A 17,541-nucleotide genomic window follows, 5' to 3' on the forward strand; every position below is an offset into this window, starting at 1 on the left:
CCTGCCTTGAAAAATGGTCTGTCAGTTACTCTAGGCCTTAGCCAAATTTGGGTGATTGCCCAGGTAGACAGTTGTCTCTGTCATCTCCTGTACATTTTGGAAGCTTCTTGATTGCACTTCCTACCTACTCAAGTAATATTATCTCCCTTTTCAGGCCTTTGATGGAGATGAAGATTAGATAATCATAGTTAATTTCCTCATATGATTTAGCCAAGCCATTTCTAATACAAGACTAGACTCTTTAGGATAGAATGATTATTGAAACATTTAGCATATGTTCCTTGCTTAATATTGTTTATGCTGGTCGTAATTCTAATTTTTATAGTTGATATTTGTCCTTATTGCATATAGTTTTTATTAGGCTTAGAACTCTTTTATTTAAACAAAAGGGAGAGGTGCTGTAGGAACTCCTTCAGCCAATAGCCTTTAAGATACCAGCCCACTTGGGTGTGACCCCTTAGACTGTAAATGCCTAGATAAAGCTTGTTCTTGCTCTCTCTCAACTTCTGGATTTGGTAATTGGAATAATTGGATACTCAGTTCTGAGCTAGTGTAGATTGTTTATAACTTCTATCTTCAGTTCTATACTATCCCAACAACGGGTTGTAAAATGTTCAGGCTGCAGTGTCAGCACTTGTCTTCAGAGTGTCTCGAAAGGCAGGCTTCACCCCTCCACAGGGCTTTCTGAAGCAGTGTGTGTTGACTGCCATTATGTGAGGCGGAGTCATTTGGTTTAGCAGACTGCTTGAGTGGACATCATGGTAACTGCTGCCAATTGTGTTATAGATAGTTCAGTTAAAAATGCTAACCAAAAAACAAACCATAGCACATTTTCTAATTGGTCTTAATAACAAAAACCCAGAGTCCAATATTAGGGGATGAAAACTGAGAGAACAGAGAAGCAGAGCAGTCAGCCACTAGAGAGACCTTTTACCTCTACCAAATCCTCAGACTGAATATCCCGGCTGCTTGCTGTCTCAACAAAACCTCAGACGGTCCTGCTGCTCAGACCGCTGTACAGACTGAATGTGCCTCAGACTGACTGCTTCGGACCGCTGCCTCGGAATGCACTGAGCTCCTGTCTCCACCCACCTTGTATTCCTCTCTCTGCCCAGCCAAAATACTTCTGTCTCCACCTCCCCAGTGCTGGGACTAAAGGCATTGGATCCCAAGTGCTGGGATCACATTTGTGTGAACTCTGTTTCTCTTTTAGACTGGATCAATTTAATGTAGCCCAGGGGGACAATGAACTAACAGAGATCCATCTGCCTCTGTCTCCCAAGTCCTGGGATTAAAGGTGTGTGCCACCATTGCCCAGCCTCTAGTGGCTTAGTGCTGCACTCTGATTTGCAGGCAAGCTTTATTTGTTAAAACATAAACAAAATATCACTGCAACAAATCGTTACCTTGAAATTGCTTATTATTTCAGAATTGACTTTCTTTTACTGGAGAAGTGAAAAAGTCAAAATATATTGGCTAAACCAACTACAAATACCAAATAGACTATGATCAGTAACTACCATGAAAATGGCGCCATTGCCAAGAAATGCGCTCGTTTTCCCACCTTCCACCAGAGCTTCTGGTCTCCTCTGTCCTTTCCTATGACTACTGATCCTTAAGAGGAACCATTTCTGTGGTTTTGATTTCAGAGTTCCAAGCTGAAAGGCTATCAGAAAAGAGACGTGAAGCTTGGAGGCCTGGGACCTGACTTGGAGTCCGTCAGAGACAAAGTAAGTGGCATGTGGCATTTTCAGACTTGGTGTCCTCTGCCTGTCCTTAGCAATACGGTGGGGGGAGGGGGGTGCACTCTGGCATCAAACCCCATGCAAACATCTGGCACTGAGTAGACACCCCTCAGAACCAGCCATGCTGACACAATAGAGACCCAGATACTCCTGCTTGGAAAAAAAAATCTTAGCCTGTGTTATCTTATGCCCTGCCTTTTAGTTCGATCTGAAGAGTGGGGTGCGTGAGTGTGGAAAGGGATGTGTGTGCTGTGTGGTTGTTGGTCTCGCTGATAGAGTTGTCCTGATAACTTTGAAGTGGCCACAGAGACGACACTTAGGATACGAGTTCCCCAGCCCCGAAGAAATGCATCCACTTTACTCTCTCTCCTCCAGTGAAAGGAGATCTTCCTGTAATGTGTTTGAACTGCAGTTGCACTCAGGCATAAAAAGAGGATAGTTCAAAGTTGGAAGCAAAAATGAAAATAAATTGGGTAAATGCAACAAAGAAGAGGCTGAATAGGGTTTAGCCTCTGTTAAGAGAGCCCAGGGAGGGCCGCTGCACTCACGGCCGGTTCTCCGGGGAAATATTAACCAGTTCACTGCTGCCACCTTACACAAGTCACCCCCCTGAGCTGCCCACCTCGGTTAAACCAGTGTCACTGGGAGAATTAGCAGAGATTAGCTCACTTTACTCCATTTCTCTGAGCAGATGCAAAAATTAATGCAGCAGAAAGAATACGCAAAGCAAGTCCAGGAATACAACATGAAGACACTGTCCGTTCTGTCCAAACCACAGACAGCAAAACCTGAAAGTAAAGCAGTGATTTCTCGGCAGAAGGTAAGGAGCTCGCATCGGGACACGTACTGCTTCCGTCAGAACTAAAAGGAAACTTTGGTCACCACCTAACCTTAAACAAGGTGTCTGGAGCCAGGCATGGTGGCACATGCCTCTAATCCCAGCACCAGGAAGGCAGCGGCAGGTGGATTTCTCTGAGTTAGAGGCCAGCCTGGTCTAGAAAGCAAGTTCCAGGACAGCCAGTGCTGCTATGCAGAGAAACCCTGTGGGAGGAGGTGGGAGATGTGTTTGGGACACAGGAGATATTTAGTCACAGCCATTCCTGCACTTGCATGTTATCCACTAACACACACACACACACACACACATACAACTGTTAGGTCGGTATGTTGTCTTAGCTTTATTACATGTGAAAATAACAAAGTGACTTCTCATCAAGAGCTAGCAGGCTGGACTAACTATTGCTTTCATTCTTTATAATTAAATTACTTTCAAGGAAATTAGCATCCTCATGTTGTTCACGCAAAATAAATTAAAAAATCCTCATTGTTTCTTTTAAGTTCTTTTCACTATGCTTTTCCAGGGAGAATGTATGGGTTCCTCTGGTGGGAAAAAAAATTAAAAATACAGAATGTGTGTCCTCTGAGTTGTCATCTAACAAAGACTCGGGATGGGAACGAAATGTGTGCTGTGGAGACCCTCTGCCACCCCCTGCCTGCCTCAGCTGATCCATTCGGTCCCATACAGCCATGGGGACTCCTGGCAGGAGAAACAGGTGATGTCTTGGTGCCTTTAGGAACGGAACGTGTGCAACCTGTTCTCAGTCACCAACCATCATATTAACTCTTCCTCAGACTGTGACAGCCTCGTTTTCCCCCGCTGCATTTTCATGCCCATCCCAAAGTGACAAATCTATTAGAGAGGCGCCGTGTCTCTCTCATACAGAAGTTCAAAAGGCGAACATTTTATGCTTTAGTGTTTTTTTTTTTCCCTTTCTGGTGCTTGGAAATCTATCCGTTCCCATTTCAGTTGTCAATAACTTCTCTTTTTTAAGATTTATTTATTTATTTTTATTATGTATACAGTGTTCTGCCTGCACACCAGAAGAGGGCACCAGATCTCATTACAGATGGCTGTGAGCCACCATGTGATTGCTGGGAATTGAACTCAGGATCTCTGGAGGACCAGTCAATGCTCTTACCCTCTGAGCCACCTCTTCAGTCCCAATAAAGTCTCCTTTAAAAGCAAAGCTTGAGGCAGGGAAGGTGGCTCAGTGGTTAAGAGCACTTGCTATTTTTACAGAGACCCAGGTTCAGTTCCCAGCACCCATGTAGTGGCCTCATCTGTAACTCCAGTTCCATAGGACCTTCGTCTTCTGACATCTGAGGGTGCCAGGCATGTACGTGATGCACAGACATGTATGCAAGCAAAGCACTCATACACATAAATCTAGCAACAAAAGCTTAAAACTGCAAAACCAGTATGAATTCTGTTGAATTCCCCCTCCCCTGGTTTGTTCCGGCACCCTCAGATGAACAGAACCAAGGGTCATGTTCATGTTGGCAAAGGCTCTGTCGTTGAGTGGCAGCCCTAAGCCAACTGATCCCATTTTTATCATAACTTCACCTTTAAAACATGGCATCTACTTTTTAAAAAACTATATTTTCAACATCTATTTTCTATAGATACACTTAAAATACCCAACTTTTCTTTCAAAGAACAATGGGATGCAATGAACAAAGTTGAGTTTTCATCAACTACAGTGTTGTCTTCAGTCTCCGAGTCCTTCAGCTACAAACAAAGGTAGAGAGGCCTGTTGATTCTATTGGAATCTTGGTTTTAACAAGACTCTCAGAGAGTTGGCCCAATAAACTAATGAGATATCTGCTAACAAACACTTAAAAGAATCTGCCATGGTAAAAACATCTGAGTAACCTAACAGCTGTCAAACCACCCCTCTCCAGCTCCTTTTCGCTCCACAATGCCTTGTTTAGTGACAAACTTACTTTGCGTAAACTATGCACAATAACATGTTATCTGCATTCAGAAGGCATATCTGCCCATAATTACCACAGTCTCCATCGCTATCATAAACCTCTCCTAAGACTAACTTCCCACTTTAAATGGTATTTTTTCTATTTTGCCTCCAGGCTTTGGAATATGCTAAAACCATCCCCAAACCCAAACCACCAAGTCTGACGGATCAAGCACCAAAGAAAACTAAGAAGACACAGAACAGTGAGAAAGAAGGAAGCTTACCAGAAATTTCCCTGCTGGAGATCCTGCAGAGCAGGCATGAGCGAGAGAAGCAGGCTGTGGCTGCTTTCAAAGTCCTTCACATTGTCTAGACAGCATTTGGTGGGGATCAGAACTGCCGTGGAAGAGCGGCGGAGAAACGAAACAATTCCGTCTATACTGAGTGGCAACCCGGCACTGTCACCTGCCAGCCGCCTTTGTCTGCTCTGTGTGGAAGTTACTGTGGGGCCCAGGTGGACACTGGGATATGTTTAACCTTCTGGATATGAAAATACATAGTTTATTTATTTTAAAATCTTTTAGAATATGGACTGATAGAGAGCTAGACAATAAAGCCGTTGGTTTACATTGGGTCTTCTGGTTTGTTAACTACCTCTGTCCTTCTTCCACGTCAGGAAAATTTACAAGTCCCTCCAAATAAATTTGTCTGCGTGTGTTTCTCTACCCCCCCCCCCCCGAGACAGAGTGTACAGACTTGGTTTTTCCTAACATGTGTTTAGCTGATCTAATCACTGAGGTAATACTTAGGCTTTCAAGTTTCAAAAAAGTCTATTGCATAAAGTGGAAAATTTGAAGATATGTCTATATGTGTGTATTGAAATGGGGGGAGGGGAAAGGGCCTAATTTCATACTAAGAGAACACTGACATTAGTCACAGATTCTACAAGTCCGGAGAAACCCACCCCAGATCACTGTATGGTCAAAGCCATCATCAACTCCATGGCTATGAATGTCCTCGGCAGCATGTCATCACTGTGGCTATCTTCAAATAGTATCAAATGCATGCTCGTCAGAGTCTACTATGGATGTAAATATTCATTCTCTCATTTTTCTCCTCTGAAACATTATCAAGAGTATCAATCTTAAAATTACTAAAAAACCAGGAGTGATCACATATGTTTATAATCTGAGCACTCGGGAAGTTGAGGCAGGGAGGGTGGGAGTGCGTTTCAAGTTGGAGGCTAGCATGATCTAAATAGTGAGAGTCTGTCTCAAAAGAGCCACAACAGCAAAGGACTACCGTTTACCTCCTTCCTGGACATTGCATCCTTCCATGAGTGTGTCCAGAAATGAGGCATTCTAATGAGCTAGGGCAAATCTGTGTGCATGGTCGAAGGATCAGCTTTGTGCTACCTCCACACTCCAGAAGCTGAGCTGAAGCAAGCTTTACCGTCCAGCACATAAAACCCTGGGATGGTGGTTCTCAACCTGTGGATCACGACCCTTTTCCACAGGGTTTGCATATCAGATATTTACATTATGTTTCATAAAAGTAGCAAAACTACAGTTGTAAAGTAGCAAAACTACAGTTGTAAAGTAGCAACAAAAACAATTTTATGGTTGGCGTCACCACAACATGAGGAACTGTATTAAAGGGTCACATTAGGTCACCTTGGGAAAGTTGAGAATCGCTGCCCTAGGACATCAAAAGTCCTTACTCAGAGACAAATAGCATCTAAAATACTTCAGCCAAAGAAATAAAACCATTGCTGAAAGTTTGGGTCTGAAGTCAAAGAACGAATTCAATGAACCTTCATGTGGCCTCAAGCCATCATGGCATCAAGGTTTAGTGAAATGTCACTAAGCCACCACAGTCCAGACAGAGGAGTCAGCACAGAGAAGGACAAATGCTTTGTATTTCCTTCTGTGAGTGGCACAGTATTGACAGTATTAATTTCATAAACCCAAGTGATTCATTTTATAGCATTTGTTTAGAAACTCGAAAAAAAAAAAAAAAGAACCAGCCTATTGGAAGTCAGCCGTGTGAACCAACATGGCATCAAAATTCTCTATGAGAATGCATGGAGGGCCAGCAAAAGGCTTAGCAGGTAAAGGCGCATGCCATATAACCTAGCAGCCTGGGTTCAGTCCCTGATGCCCATGGTGGGAGGAGAGAACTGATCCCTGAATGTTATTCTCTAACCACGTGCACACTGTGCCATTAACACACACACACACACACACACGGACAAAATACCACAACCTAGGAAATCCTTGAAGTTTGATGAAACAAGACAGTTGAGGACTAGAAGAAAATAACAGAAACAAGAAAAGAAGGAAGGGGTGGGAGGAAGGAAGGAAGGAAGGAAGGAAGGAAGGAAGGAAGGAAGGAAGGAAGGAAGGAAGGAAGGAAGGAAGGAAGGAAGGAAATTTGGACTTGAGTGATACCATGAGGGAGACAGCAGGGGCCTGGGGAGGATGCATTTGACCAGATGTTATATGAGCCATTGAAAGGCATAGGACAGATAATTTTGCCTGGTCTCTATGAATTGGTACAGATAAAGGCTCTTTAAGCCCCATGCCTTCTCCTTAGCACGGCCTTCTTTCTGACAATGCTTTTTCTAAAGTTTCCACAAGAGCAGGCTCTTACGTGGAGCCTTTTATTTTTTACAAGTAGCTGAATTTAATGACAGCTGTCTTCTTGATATTGTTTTGTGCCGTAAGGAGTCTCTTGGGACTTATCCAGAAACCAAGTCAAGAAAAGACAGTATCGAGGAACAAAATAAAAGGTAATCCCAGGAAAGGCAATGATGCCTAATGGGCCCAATTGGGGCTTATTATTGGTTAATGAATCATTGTCAAAACATCACAGCAAGCATGAGCGTGCACAGTCTCATCTACAGTGAGAAAATGACTCTTCATCCCAACCGTTATTAACTGGGAGTTGTTTGAAAACACGTCCAGTAATTACAACAACACTGGAGCTAATTGAGAACTCTGAGTTGACAGCAAACAGCCCACAATAGCAGACTCGGTCAACTCAGACGGGGTTTCTTTTCTAATTACTTACTGAAAAATAGCAGGGAAGGAAATTGAATTTGGGTGACAGACTGCAGGTATCAAGCTTAACTAAATCTCCCTATGGTACATACATGTGGATCATATACACAACCATGATGTATGTATCATGATTTAATTGCTGTCTCCAGTGTGGTCTTTTTAGGATTACCGCTCCCTAACATGCATTTCAGCCAGCGCTCGAGCATCCGTAGGCATAGGGCAGCTCACTCCTAAGGCTCTGTACGGTTTCATAGTTTCGGTTCCCAGTGGGCAGAAACAGAAATACACAAATGCTCCATCTACTTTTTTGTTATTTTCCCAGGAAGGAAAGGATTGAAAACTGTAGCAACAAAGTGAATCTCTGCTTTGGGGCAGATTTTGCTGGTCTCAGTGGTCACTCACTACATCAGTGATTATAAAAAGTGTTCTATAATGTCAAACAAAACAAAGCTATTTCTATATTATAAAGGGACAATTAGGGAGAAATATATTTATAACAAATAAAAGGTCTTTGTTAGGGTTTCTATTGCTGTGAAGAGACACCGTGACCACAGCAACTCTTACAAAGGAAAACATTTAACTGAGGCAGCTAGCATACGGTTTCAGAGGCTGAGTCCATTATTTTTATGGCAAGAAGCATGACACTGTGCAGACAGACTGTGCTGGAGAAGGAGCTGAGAGTTCTACATCTTGATCCACAGGCAGCAGGGAGAGACTGTGTCCCAAACCCACCTCCACAGTGACACACTTCCTGCAACAAGGCCACACCTACTCCAACAAGGCCACAACTCCTGATAATGCACTTCCTATGGGCCAAGCATTCAAACATATGAGTCTATAGGGCCATTTCTATTCAAACCACCACATAGACAAACTCTTTAAAAAGTTACATTTAGGGCCAGGGGAGATGACTCAGTCCTAAAGTGAGGGTTTGGGTTTGGATCCCCAGTCCCCACACATCTGTAACCCTAGCACTGTTGAGATGGGAGAAGTAGAGCCCTGGAGCTCAATGGACAGTCAGTCCAATAGAGCCACTGAGCTCCGTGTTCACTGAGAAGCCAGAACAACTGAGGAAGATACCCAATACCACCCTTCTTGTGTTTGCACGCGTGCGAGTGTGCACACACACGCACGCGCGTGTGTGTGCGCGCACACACACACACACACACACACACACACCACTCAAAGTTATGTGTAGTTTATTCTGCTTTTAAATTTTTACCGAGAAGTCACTCTGCATGAGTGGAAGCCAGCGGTGTTCAGAACTGTCCCCTCCCCCACAGCCTCCACACTGAACACAGTGTCCGCTTCTACTCAGTGCCTTCCTTTAGCAACCGCATACACCCTTCTCACAAAGGGACTGAGAGAACGTAAATACCAATTTCTTGAGCAAACAGCTTGTAATAGCAGACTGCTCACCTTTCCATTTCACTCCCCAGATCATGCCACTGGCTGAAACAGCCCTATGTTTCACTGCTGATGACCAGATTTTGTTCAGAAGAATAACTGAAAATCAGGGCTCCCCACAATGGTATAAAAACAACACATTGCAAAACTTAATAAGACATAGAACGAGTAGGCATTTTTTCAGCTCTCTATCGAGCAATGCAGGGCTCTTTAGAAAATATGAAGAGAGGAAAATTTGGTGGACAGGTTTATGTCTCGTGTTGCCTCTCCATTACCTTTTTATTTCCCCTTTGCAAACCTGGGTCACATAAGTAATTAATTTTCAATAAGCTGGATAAATGGTCTTTGCTATTAGATCGCTCTAACAGGCTGAGAGGACGGCAGCAAAGGGAGAATTCCGGGCCAATGGATTTAGTAAGGCCTTGGCATCCCTCCTAAGACTTCATGCCCACTCTTTTACTGAACCGTCAGTTCCTAGAGGCCAGCCATGATCGTGGGACTCCTGGCCTGCTTTTGAGTTGGCCTTTGTTGTTTGTAGTTCCAAGCTTTGTGGAAAATTGTGTCTGCACATCCATGCTCACATGCAAAAGGCCAGAGCAAGACATCCGGTGTCTTTCTCTGTGGCCTCTCACTTAATTTCCTGGAGCCAGGGTCTCTCGCTGACCCTGAAACTCATTGTTTGGGCCAGCTGCCTAGCCAGTGAGCCCTGGGGAGCTACCTGTTTATATTCCCTATCGCTGAGGTCACAGGCGCAGGCAGTCATGCCTGACCTTTTATGTGGGTACTGGAGATTTGAACTCAGGCCCTCACGCTTGCAGGGCAAGTGCTCTTATTCACGGAGCCATCTCCCCAGCCACAAGTCCCAAGTTTGCACCCATACTGCCAATGTAACAGTAAAAAAAAAAAAAATCATCCTTTGAAAACCTGTCTACGCAGAGAAAAGGTTTTATCCTGAGGTTATTCTGAATAAACTCAGTGAAGAGTTCTACAGCGAATAATTTGGGCCCTACTTTTTTTTTTCCTTTCTGGCAAATTCGCTCCCTATTTAATATTTCAGTATAGTCTTTGACATCCAAGCAGTGATCAAAATGAGGATGCTAAAGCCTGGCTGGCCCTCCCTCCCCCTTCCCGTTCTGTCACCTGGCAGTGAGGTCCTTGCCCGTTTTACCTGCACCCACACAATGCTGACACTTTGAAGTGGTGCAGATGAGGTCCCTAAATTTGTTGTCCCTACTTAAAATTGATAATCTCCTATGTTACAAACCTCAAGCACCTATTTTTAATGAAAGCTTTAGATGAATATCAAAGAACTATTTAGCCGTGTCTAATATTTTAATTAGATTATAGTCTCAATTTAACCCATTAAATCTCCTTTGATGATCCCCATATTTAGTGTTTAGCCTCAGATGCACGAGGTAATGAATACCGGACCTTTTGATTTAATGAGAATTTCGGCTCTTCCAGCCTGCACCTCTATTTTGTGTACCTTTTATTTTGCCGGCTATAGAATTCAGTTAATTGAAGGGGTCTCTCACCATCACACATTAAGGAGTAGAAATTAGCATCCCCATTCTGACTGAAAAATGCAGGCGGACAGTTCGGCTTTGATCTGAGGATTGAGCTGAAGAAGGCAGCAGCCCCCTGAAAATGAGCTGATGGCCTTGTTATCCGAGCCAAATACAGATGCGTCCATGTGTCACAAAACACTTAATGTCTTAATTGGTCACCTTCCAATTCTGCCTGTCCTGTTCATCTCATTCTCCTGAGAGCCTGCATGTGCAAGTCTGTCTGTCTGTGCATCTGTCTGGCCTTCTCTATTTCTCCCATTTTTCCCCTTCTCTTCACTCGGCTGCTTACCTAGATTGTAAATTAACTCCAATTCAAGAAAAAGGCTACACAGCCACCCCTCAGAATTCAAGGGGAACCTGATGCAGGACTCCCCACAGATATGAGGACTCTGTGTTTGGCCAAGTCCCTTGATTAAAATGGCTTGGTGTTTGCTCGTGACGCCCATCCGTCCTCCGTGTGCTTTACCTCAGCTCTAAGCATCATTACACAATGCAAATGCTATGGGAATGACTGTCAGATTGCACTGTTCGGGGAATGCTGACAAGAAAACAGAGGCTTCATGTGTTCCCACGGAAAACATAGCTTTTTCAAATATTTTCAGTTAGTGGTTGGATCCACATATGCAGACTCTGTCATCCAAATGCAGAGGACCAACTGTAGCAAAAATGCCTTCCTTTGGAGAATTTTTTAAGCATTTGCTTATTTTGATGTGTGTATAAATGTATACAAATATTTTCTTTCCTTCCACCATGTAAGACCTGGGTTTGGAACTTAGCTCATCAGGCTTGGAACCTCAAGTGTGCTTACCCACTGAGTTACGTTGCTGGCCCAGTCCTTGTAATTTCTACAAACATATGGAGCTATTCAGAGCCTTTCCCAGACACAGTGCTTAAGTTCTGTGTTCTCATCCTCCTAACTCCCATGTCATGTGGAAACACACACACACACAAACACACACACATACATGCATACACACACACACACACACACAAAGTCTGGTTTCGTTTTCAAGATTAATCATATGAAATAATTGTGTGAAACTCTTCCAGGGGAAATGTGGACAAATGATCACTTATTCCAAAGAAGAAACTAGCAACAGATCAAAGTACAGATACTCCCAAAGTCCAATTTGACAAGCCAATATATTTTATTGAAGTTATTTACAGGAATATGGGTGAGGGGTTATTTACATGAACAGAGGTGACTCAAAGACAGCTGCATCACCAAAGCCCACCCCATTGAGGTAAAATCTCTCAAAGCTGGGAACTGGAGCATATAGCACAGCCTAGAGGCAGCTCAACAAATTTTAGGATGTCCTTTCCTGGTAGAACAGTGGATCTGAGCCTTTTCCAGGCAGCTCAGGTAGTCTGTTTCTTCCAGACAGTTCATTCTCTTGTTTTGTCTTCGCTGCTCAGTCTGAACTTCATCTAAACAGCGTGTCTGCGACTGATTTCCCGATGTCTTAATAGCTTCTGTGCATGCTTGGAGAGGGAGGAGCCTAAGTGAGTCTGCTCAGTTTCAGGGACTTCCTGAAACTATTCTGAGGTGTTCGTGTCTTCTGGAGCTTCCCTGAAGGGTGGAATGTTAGACTATGGAGTTGTTTCGTCTGTCTGTAAACATCTTGTATCTTGGTGAGCATCCCTCCAGGATGGAAGATTTTAATCTCAGAGGAAATGGCTACAAAACAAGAACTCTAAAAGGCCCAAGGAGGAGGAATGACGGCAGTAATGAAATTCTGAAAGCTGGAAAAAGAGATGAGCGGCACACTTTAGAAAAACTGACCAACTCCAAAAGTAGTAAATTCTAAGCCAGCCCAGAGAATAGCCCTGAGTCATCCTGACTCACCTTAGTAAACAGTGAGGATGCTCAAGAACTGTCCTCTTTCCCTGCGCTCTCAGAACGTTGAGACTTCATTTGAAGGAAGATCTCTAAGGAATCTGACTGGCCAACAAGAAAGACCCTGGGGCTGTAACTCATTGGTAGAGCAATCCGCTAACATACCCGAGGCCCCAGGTTCAATCAGTAGTGCTAAAAGAGGGGAGGAAACTATTAACTTGGGGTTGCTCTGACTGTACTTTAGGGGGCTGGGATATATCTCAGTTAGTAGAGTGAGTGGCAAACATGCACGAGGCTCTTAATTATATCTCCAGAGCCATATAATAGGCCTGTGGTGTGTGCCTTTAACAGCACCACAGAGGTAGGAGGAGCAAGAGAACTAGAATCCAAATTCATCATCGGCAACCTACCCTACTTAGGCTACATGAGACTCTCTCATCAAGTAAATAAGCAAATTTAAAGAAAAAGACCTAAAACTCCTGGCCTCAGCGGTCCTTCAACTGCCCATAATAAAGGTCTCAGCTCTGCACCTGTACTCTTAGGTTCTCATCAAGTTCTTCATCTTTTTAAATAGGGTGAGAAAAGGAGAAATCCCAAGCATCTGAGCTGATTACACAGGACACCTTTCAAGAGAAGAAGAACTGGGGGCCCACCCAGAGCCCTATGAGTTAGAGACAGCACAGCATGGCATCAGAAGTCAACTCAAGCATGAGGTTAGAAAATAACAGAAGGATTTTCCCCAGAAATCGGAGTGAAAATGTGAAGGGAAAGAAATAAAGCAAAAAGAGTACAAAGTGAGGAGCCTGAAATCCAGTGGGGGAAAATCCAAAGCACAGGCATTAGATAAGGAACAAATAGAAAACAAAGGGGGAGAGAGGGCCATCAAAGCAACAGCTAGAGAAAACTGCTTCTAACTGAAAGATCAAATGAATTTTCAGATCGACAGTGTCTTCTGGATGAAAACAGAACCGAAACAAGACGCGTAACTGAATTTTGGTACACTGGCTTGGAAAGAGAAGATCCTGTTGGCTTCCAGAAAGGATACTGAGAAACAGCACAGCTGCATTTTGAGCATGAAGATGGGTTTGGATCAACAGTTGCAATTGGCAGCTGAACCAGTGGAGTCAAGCATTTGGGATTACTCAGAAATGCTCATAAATTATTTCTGCTTAGAAGTGCTCATAACCATAGGACTGGAATAAAGATTTACCTTACACAAGAGTGAGTTCAGTACTTCTAACTATCAGGTACCAGTTCTCAGAAAGCACAATAGATTTGTTTCCCAGAGCAAGAGATATTAGCCCATAGCAGAGCTCTTGACTGAAGCTTGAAACTCAGTCCCGCATACAAAACAAAACCAAAACAAGACGGGGAAAATAAGAAAGAAGATAGTTTGGGAAAGAAGAACAGAAGGAAGTGAAAGGAACTCCCAGGGTGACCGAGAAGGGAGTTGCTTTGACACCGGAAGAAGAGTAGACTCTTCCGAAGGGGCTGGGAGAGAGATTTTTTTTTTCAGGGAAGCCAGATGTTAGAAATATGAGTATCTCAGGAGTAAGATGGAGGGGAGTGTAAGAGTTTTAAGACCGTGGGATAGTTCAATCAGAGGAGACACAAGCCTCCACTGGCTAGCTGGCACAGCTGGAAACTGCATATGTGTATCATGACAGTGATGTAACTGGTGCTATATTACTGAGAAGGGAAATGGAGAGAGGGTATGTGTGGCAGAGACAGGGAAGAAAGAAGATATTTCCACCTTTCCTGGCCTAAAGCTCTAGGGTCTAAACCAGCAATACAAAAAACAACAGTTCGGTGAATCACCTTAGAAACAGAGACACAATAAAATGAGCAGAGATGGAAGACGGGTAGTTGTCTCTGGGGTAAAGAACATGGAAGGGGTTGGTCATTGAGATGGCTCAGTGAGAAAGGCTCCTTGCTGCCAACCCCGAGGACTCACATGGTGGAAGGAGAGAACCAACTCCCCCAAGTTATGTTTTGACCTCCACACTCATGCTATGATATGTATGGTATATACACACAAATATGCATGCACACACATGTGCATTCAAGCACACACACATACACACATACTGAATAAATAAAATGTAAAAAAAATTAGGAAAAAGGTAGGAACCTCTCTTTTTTTCTTTTCTTTCTTCCTTCTTTTTTGTTTTTAAAATAAAATCCTTATAGAGCTATTTGGTTCTTTAAACAATGTGCATGTATAAATAATAAAAAACAGCTCTTTAAAATTTAAAATAAAGCCCTTAGAAATTTAAAGTAAAAGCAAAAATGTATGAGCAGAGCTGGCATGCAGTATTGGGCTTTCCTTCATTTGGTCTTGCTTTCAGTGTATAAATTCCCATTTGAAGTCTCAAGTCGAGCACTGAGGAGGTAGAGTGAGGGCTATCTGAGCAGGCAGGTAAGCAACTCAGATAGTAGAGAGCTTGTCCTGTGTGCATCAAGCCTTGGGTTCAGTCTCCAGCACTGCTTACACTCGGTGTGGTGGTGCGTGCCAGTAGTCCCAGCGCTGAGGAGGTAGAGGCAGGAGCCTCACAAGTTCAGAGCCATCTTCAGCTACATAGAAAGCTCATGATCAGCCTGGGCTACATAAAACCCTGTCTCCCCCCCCTCCCAAAAAATGTTATGGGACTGGAGAGATGGCTTGGTGGTTTAGAGTTCATACTGATCTGACAGAGGACTCAAATTTGGTTCCCAGAACCCATGTTGGGTGGGTCACAATTACCTCAAATTCTAGCTCCAGAAAATCCCACACCCTCTTCCAGACTCTGCAAGCATCTGCATTTACACATGCTTATAACCACACATGTGTACATAATTTTAAAAACAATAAAAATAAATCTTAAAAAAAAGATAAAATACCAGCAGGCTATTCTTTGGCTTGCAATGGAGTAAATTATTGGCAAGGAGACTCCATTATCTTATTAACTATAATGTGGCCTCTAGGGAGACAATGAATGTTGGAAATTCATTGTCTGCTCCCTAATATTTTATATTCATCATTATTTTAATTAATTTTAAAAATTTTCTAAAAATTTCACAATGAGTGTGTTTATGTTCTTCTACCTTAAATGTATTATTTTTATGTATCTGGGGACAGGTTGCACAAACCATGGTGGATATGTGGACATCAGAGGACAACTTTATGGAATTTTTCTCTCCTTCCACCTTTACAGGTTTTCCTGGGATGGAGCTCAGGTCTTCGGGCTTGTGTGGCACATACTTTACCTGCAGAACCATCTTTCTGGCCCCAACAAATCTGTCTCATCACTTCTTCCATCCCCAATTTTATTTTTGAGACAAGAGTTTCACGTCTCCCGGCCTGGCCTCTTACTCACTATGTAGAGCCAAAACTGAGCTTGAATTTCTTACTGATCTTCTTGCCTCTACCTCCCAAGTGCTAGGACTGCAAATACGAACCTTTATGCCCAGTTTTGTTTCCGCTTTTGAAGGGGGTTGTTTTTGTTTTTGTGCTCAAAGGGGAAAGACACCTTAACAATACAGCCGGAACATAAATTCTGGCTTTTCCTCATAGGTAATTCTTTGTCACTAAAAAGGTTCCTATGAATTTGAACCTCCCTCTCTCTATTCCCTATCAGTCAGCAAACCAGATAACTGAAATCCTAGAGCATAATGGGGTGAGGAAAGGTAAAGAGGGAAAAGGCTTGATGTCAGCGAGCCATTTACAATGAAGCCTTTGGGGCCATGTTTCTTTCAGGGAATACAAATCTTCTCCTAGCTCAAAACAGTAGGACAAAGTGCAATGGAACCACCCACACAGCTCCTCTGTGACATCCTTTGCAATGGCATGGTGAACCGTATGAATGGTTGAGATCCTGTATAGTCTGAGTCACGGCCTTCATAACTGATATGTTCTGAACTAAGGTACAGTCTGCTGTGTTCTTCCAGCTGAGACCTCATAGGAGGTCTGCATAGCTCTTATCTCTCTCCGCTCACCATTCCTAACTCATTTATGGGGCGCACCTGGTCAAGGCTGTGATGCCAACTCAGCCCCACCTGTGATTCTCCAGTACCACAGGGAGAGCACAAGAGAAAGGGATAGCTCCAAATGAAATCATGGAGGCTCGGTTATCTGGTACCCTGAGCATGGGATGCAAGCTTGTCATCCTTGAACTTGGGAGGCTGGCAAAGGAGGACCTCGAGCTCAAGTCCAGCCTCATCTATGTAGTGAGACTGGCTTCAAATGAACAACCGACAAAATAAGCTGGAGGGAACATGGGAGAGCCATTTGAATTTTTATCTCACTAGTAAATATCTACTAGCATTTTCTCTAATCAACTAGTTGTATTACCTGTGCAACTCCCCAAACTAACAAGCTTTAGGCCACTGAGCATGTTTCTGTGTGCCTCTAGTAACCCATCATCACTAGAGGATTGGTGAGGGTTTTTTTTTTTAAAGGAAAGGTGTAAACATGAGGCCCTGACTCATCCTATCAGAAGAAGGAGTATCTTCTGAACTAGCCCCAGTAAGCTCTTGCCCCACCTTGGCTTGAATGAAAAGAGTGTGAAGGAACACAGAACCTCCCAGGAAATTCATTCCAGGTTCATGTTGCTTCTTTTTAATTCTTACATCTGAAATTGCTACAAAAATTCTGCAAGCTATAAGACCCACAGACCTGTAGTCGCTTTACCACAACAACCTGGGTTGCCTGTGCGATATCACTGGAAGCAGTTTCTTCTCTTAAACCTGCCACTCGGTCTTTGGGAGCATCTGAGACTTGATTTCTCCCGCATATTACGTGTCGAACGAAGGGCTTGGAAGTTATTAGATGTGTCCTATAACAGAGATAATTTCTTCCTGGGAGTCCCATTGCCTTTAACTTAGTAAAATGACACTTTGATGTCATTTACTTTCTGAAATGAAGCATTAGAACTCAATGAATTAAAATACGAATTCTCCCCCTCTTCCCTGTTTCTCTCAAGTCTTCTAATTGCTGCAGATCTATTTGTTTAAATTAGGATGCAAGAACTGAAGTCTTCATGAAATGTCAGACCATCTAAATAATGTGAAACCTGCGAGAGAAGATAGCATGTCAGAGCTTAATGATGGAGAGGGCAGGAGATGGAGTTCAGTGGTGATACACTGCCTAAAGCACGCATGAGGCTCTGGGTTCAATTCCCAGGAGGAGGA

The 17,541-nt window shown here is 43.3% G+C and overlaps 1 protein-coding gene across 1 annotated transcript in view; it reads left to right on the forward strand.

The window, feature by feature from the left end:
- Positions 1-5,038, forward strand: part of Jhy (junctional cadherin complex regulator) — a 63,698-nt gene extending 58,660 nt beyond the window's left edge. The window contains exons 6-8 of the mRNA XM_050133533.1: positions 1,650-1,730; positions 2,437-2,565; positions 4,674-5,038. Coding sequence (XP_049989490.1) covers positions 1,650-1,730; positions 2,437-2,565; positions 4,674-4,871 — 408 coding nt within the window. The 3' untranslated portion in view covers positions 4,872-5,038. The remainder of the gene's footprint in view (positions 1-1,649; positions 1,731-2,436; positions 2,566-4,673) is intronic.
- Positions 5,039-17,541: the final 12,503 nt, after the last annotated feature.

This window comes from Alexandromys fortis, unplaced genomic scaffold (genome assembly GCF_014885135.2).
Source record: "Alexandromys fortis isolate MF-2015 unplaced genomic scaffold, M_Fortis_MF-2015_v1.1 scaffold_231, whole genome shotgun sequence".
NCBI lineage: Eukaryota > Metazoa > Chordata > Mammalia > Rodentia > Cricetidae > Alexandromys > Alexandromys fortis.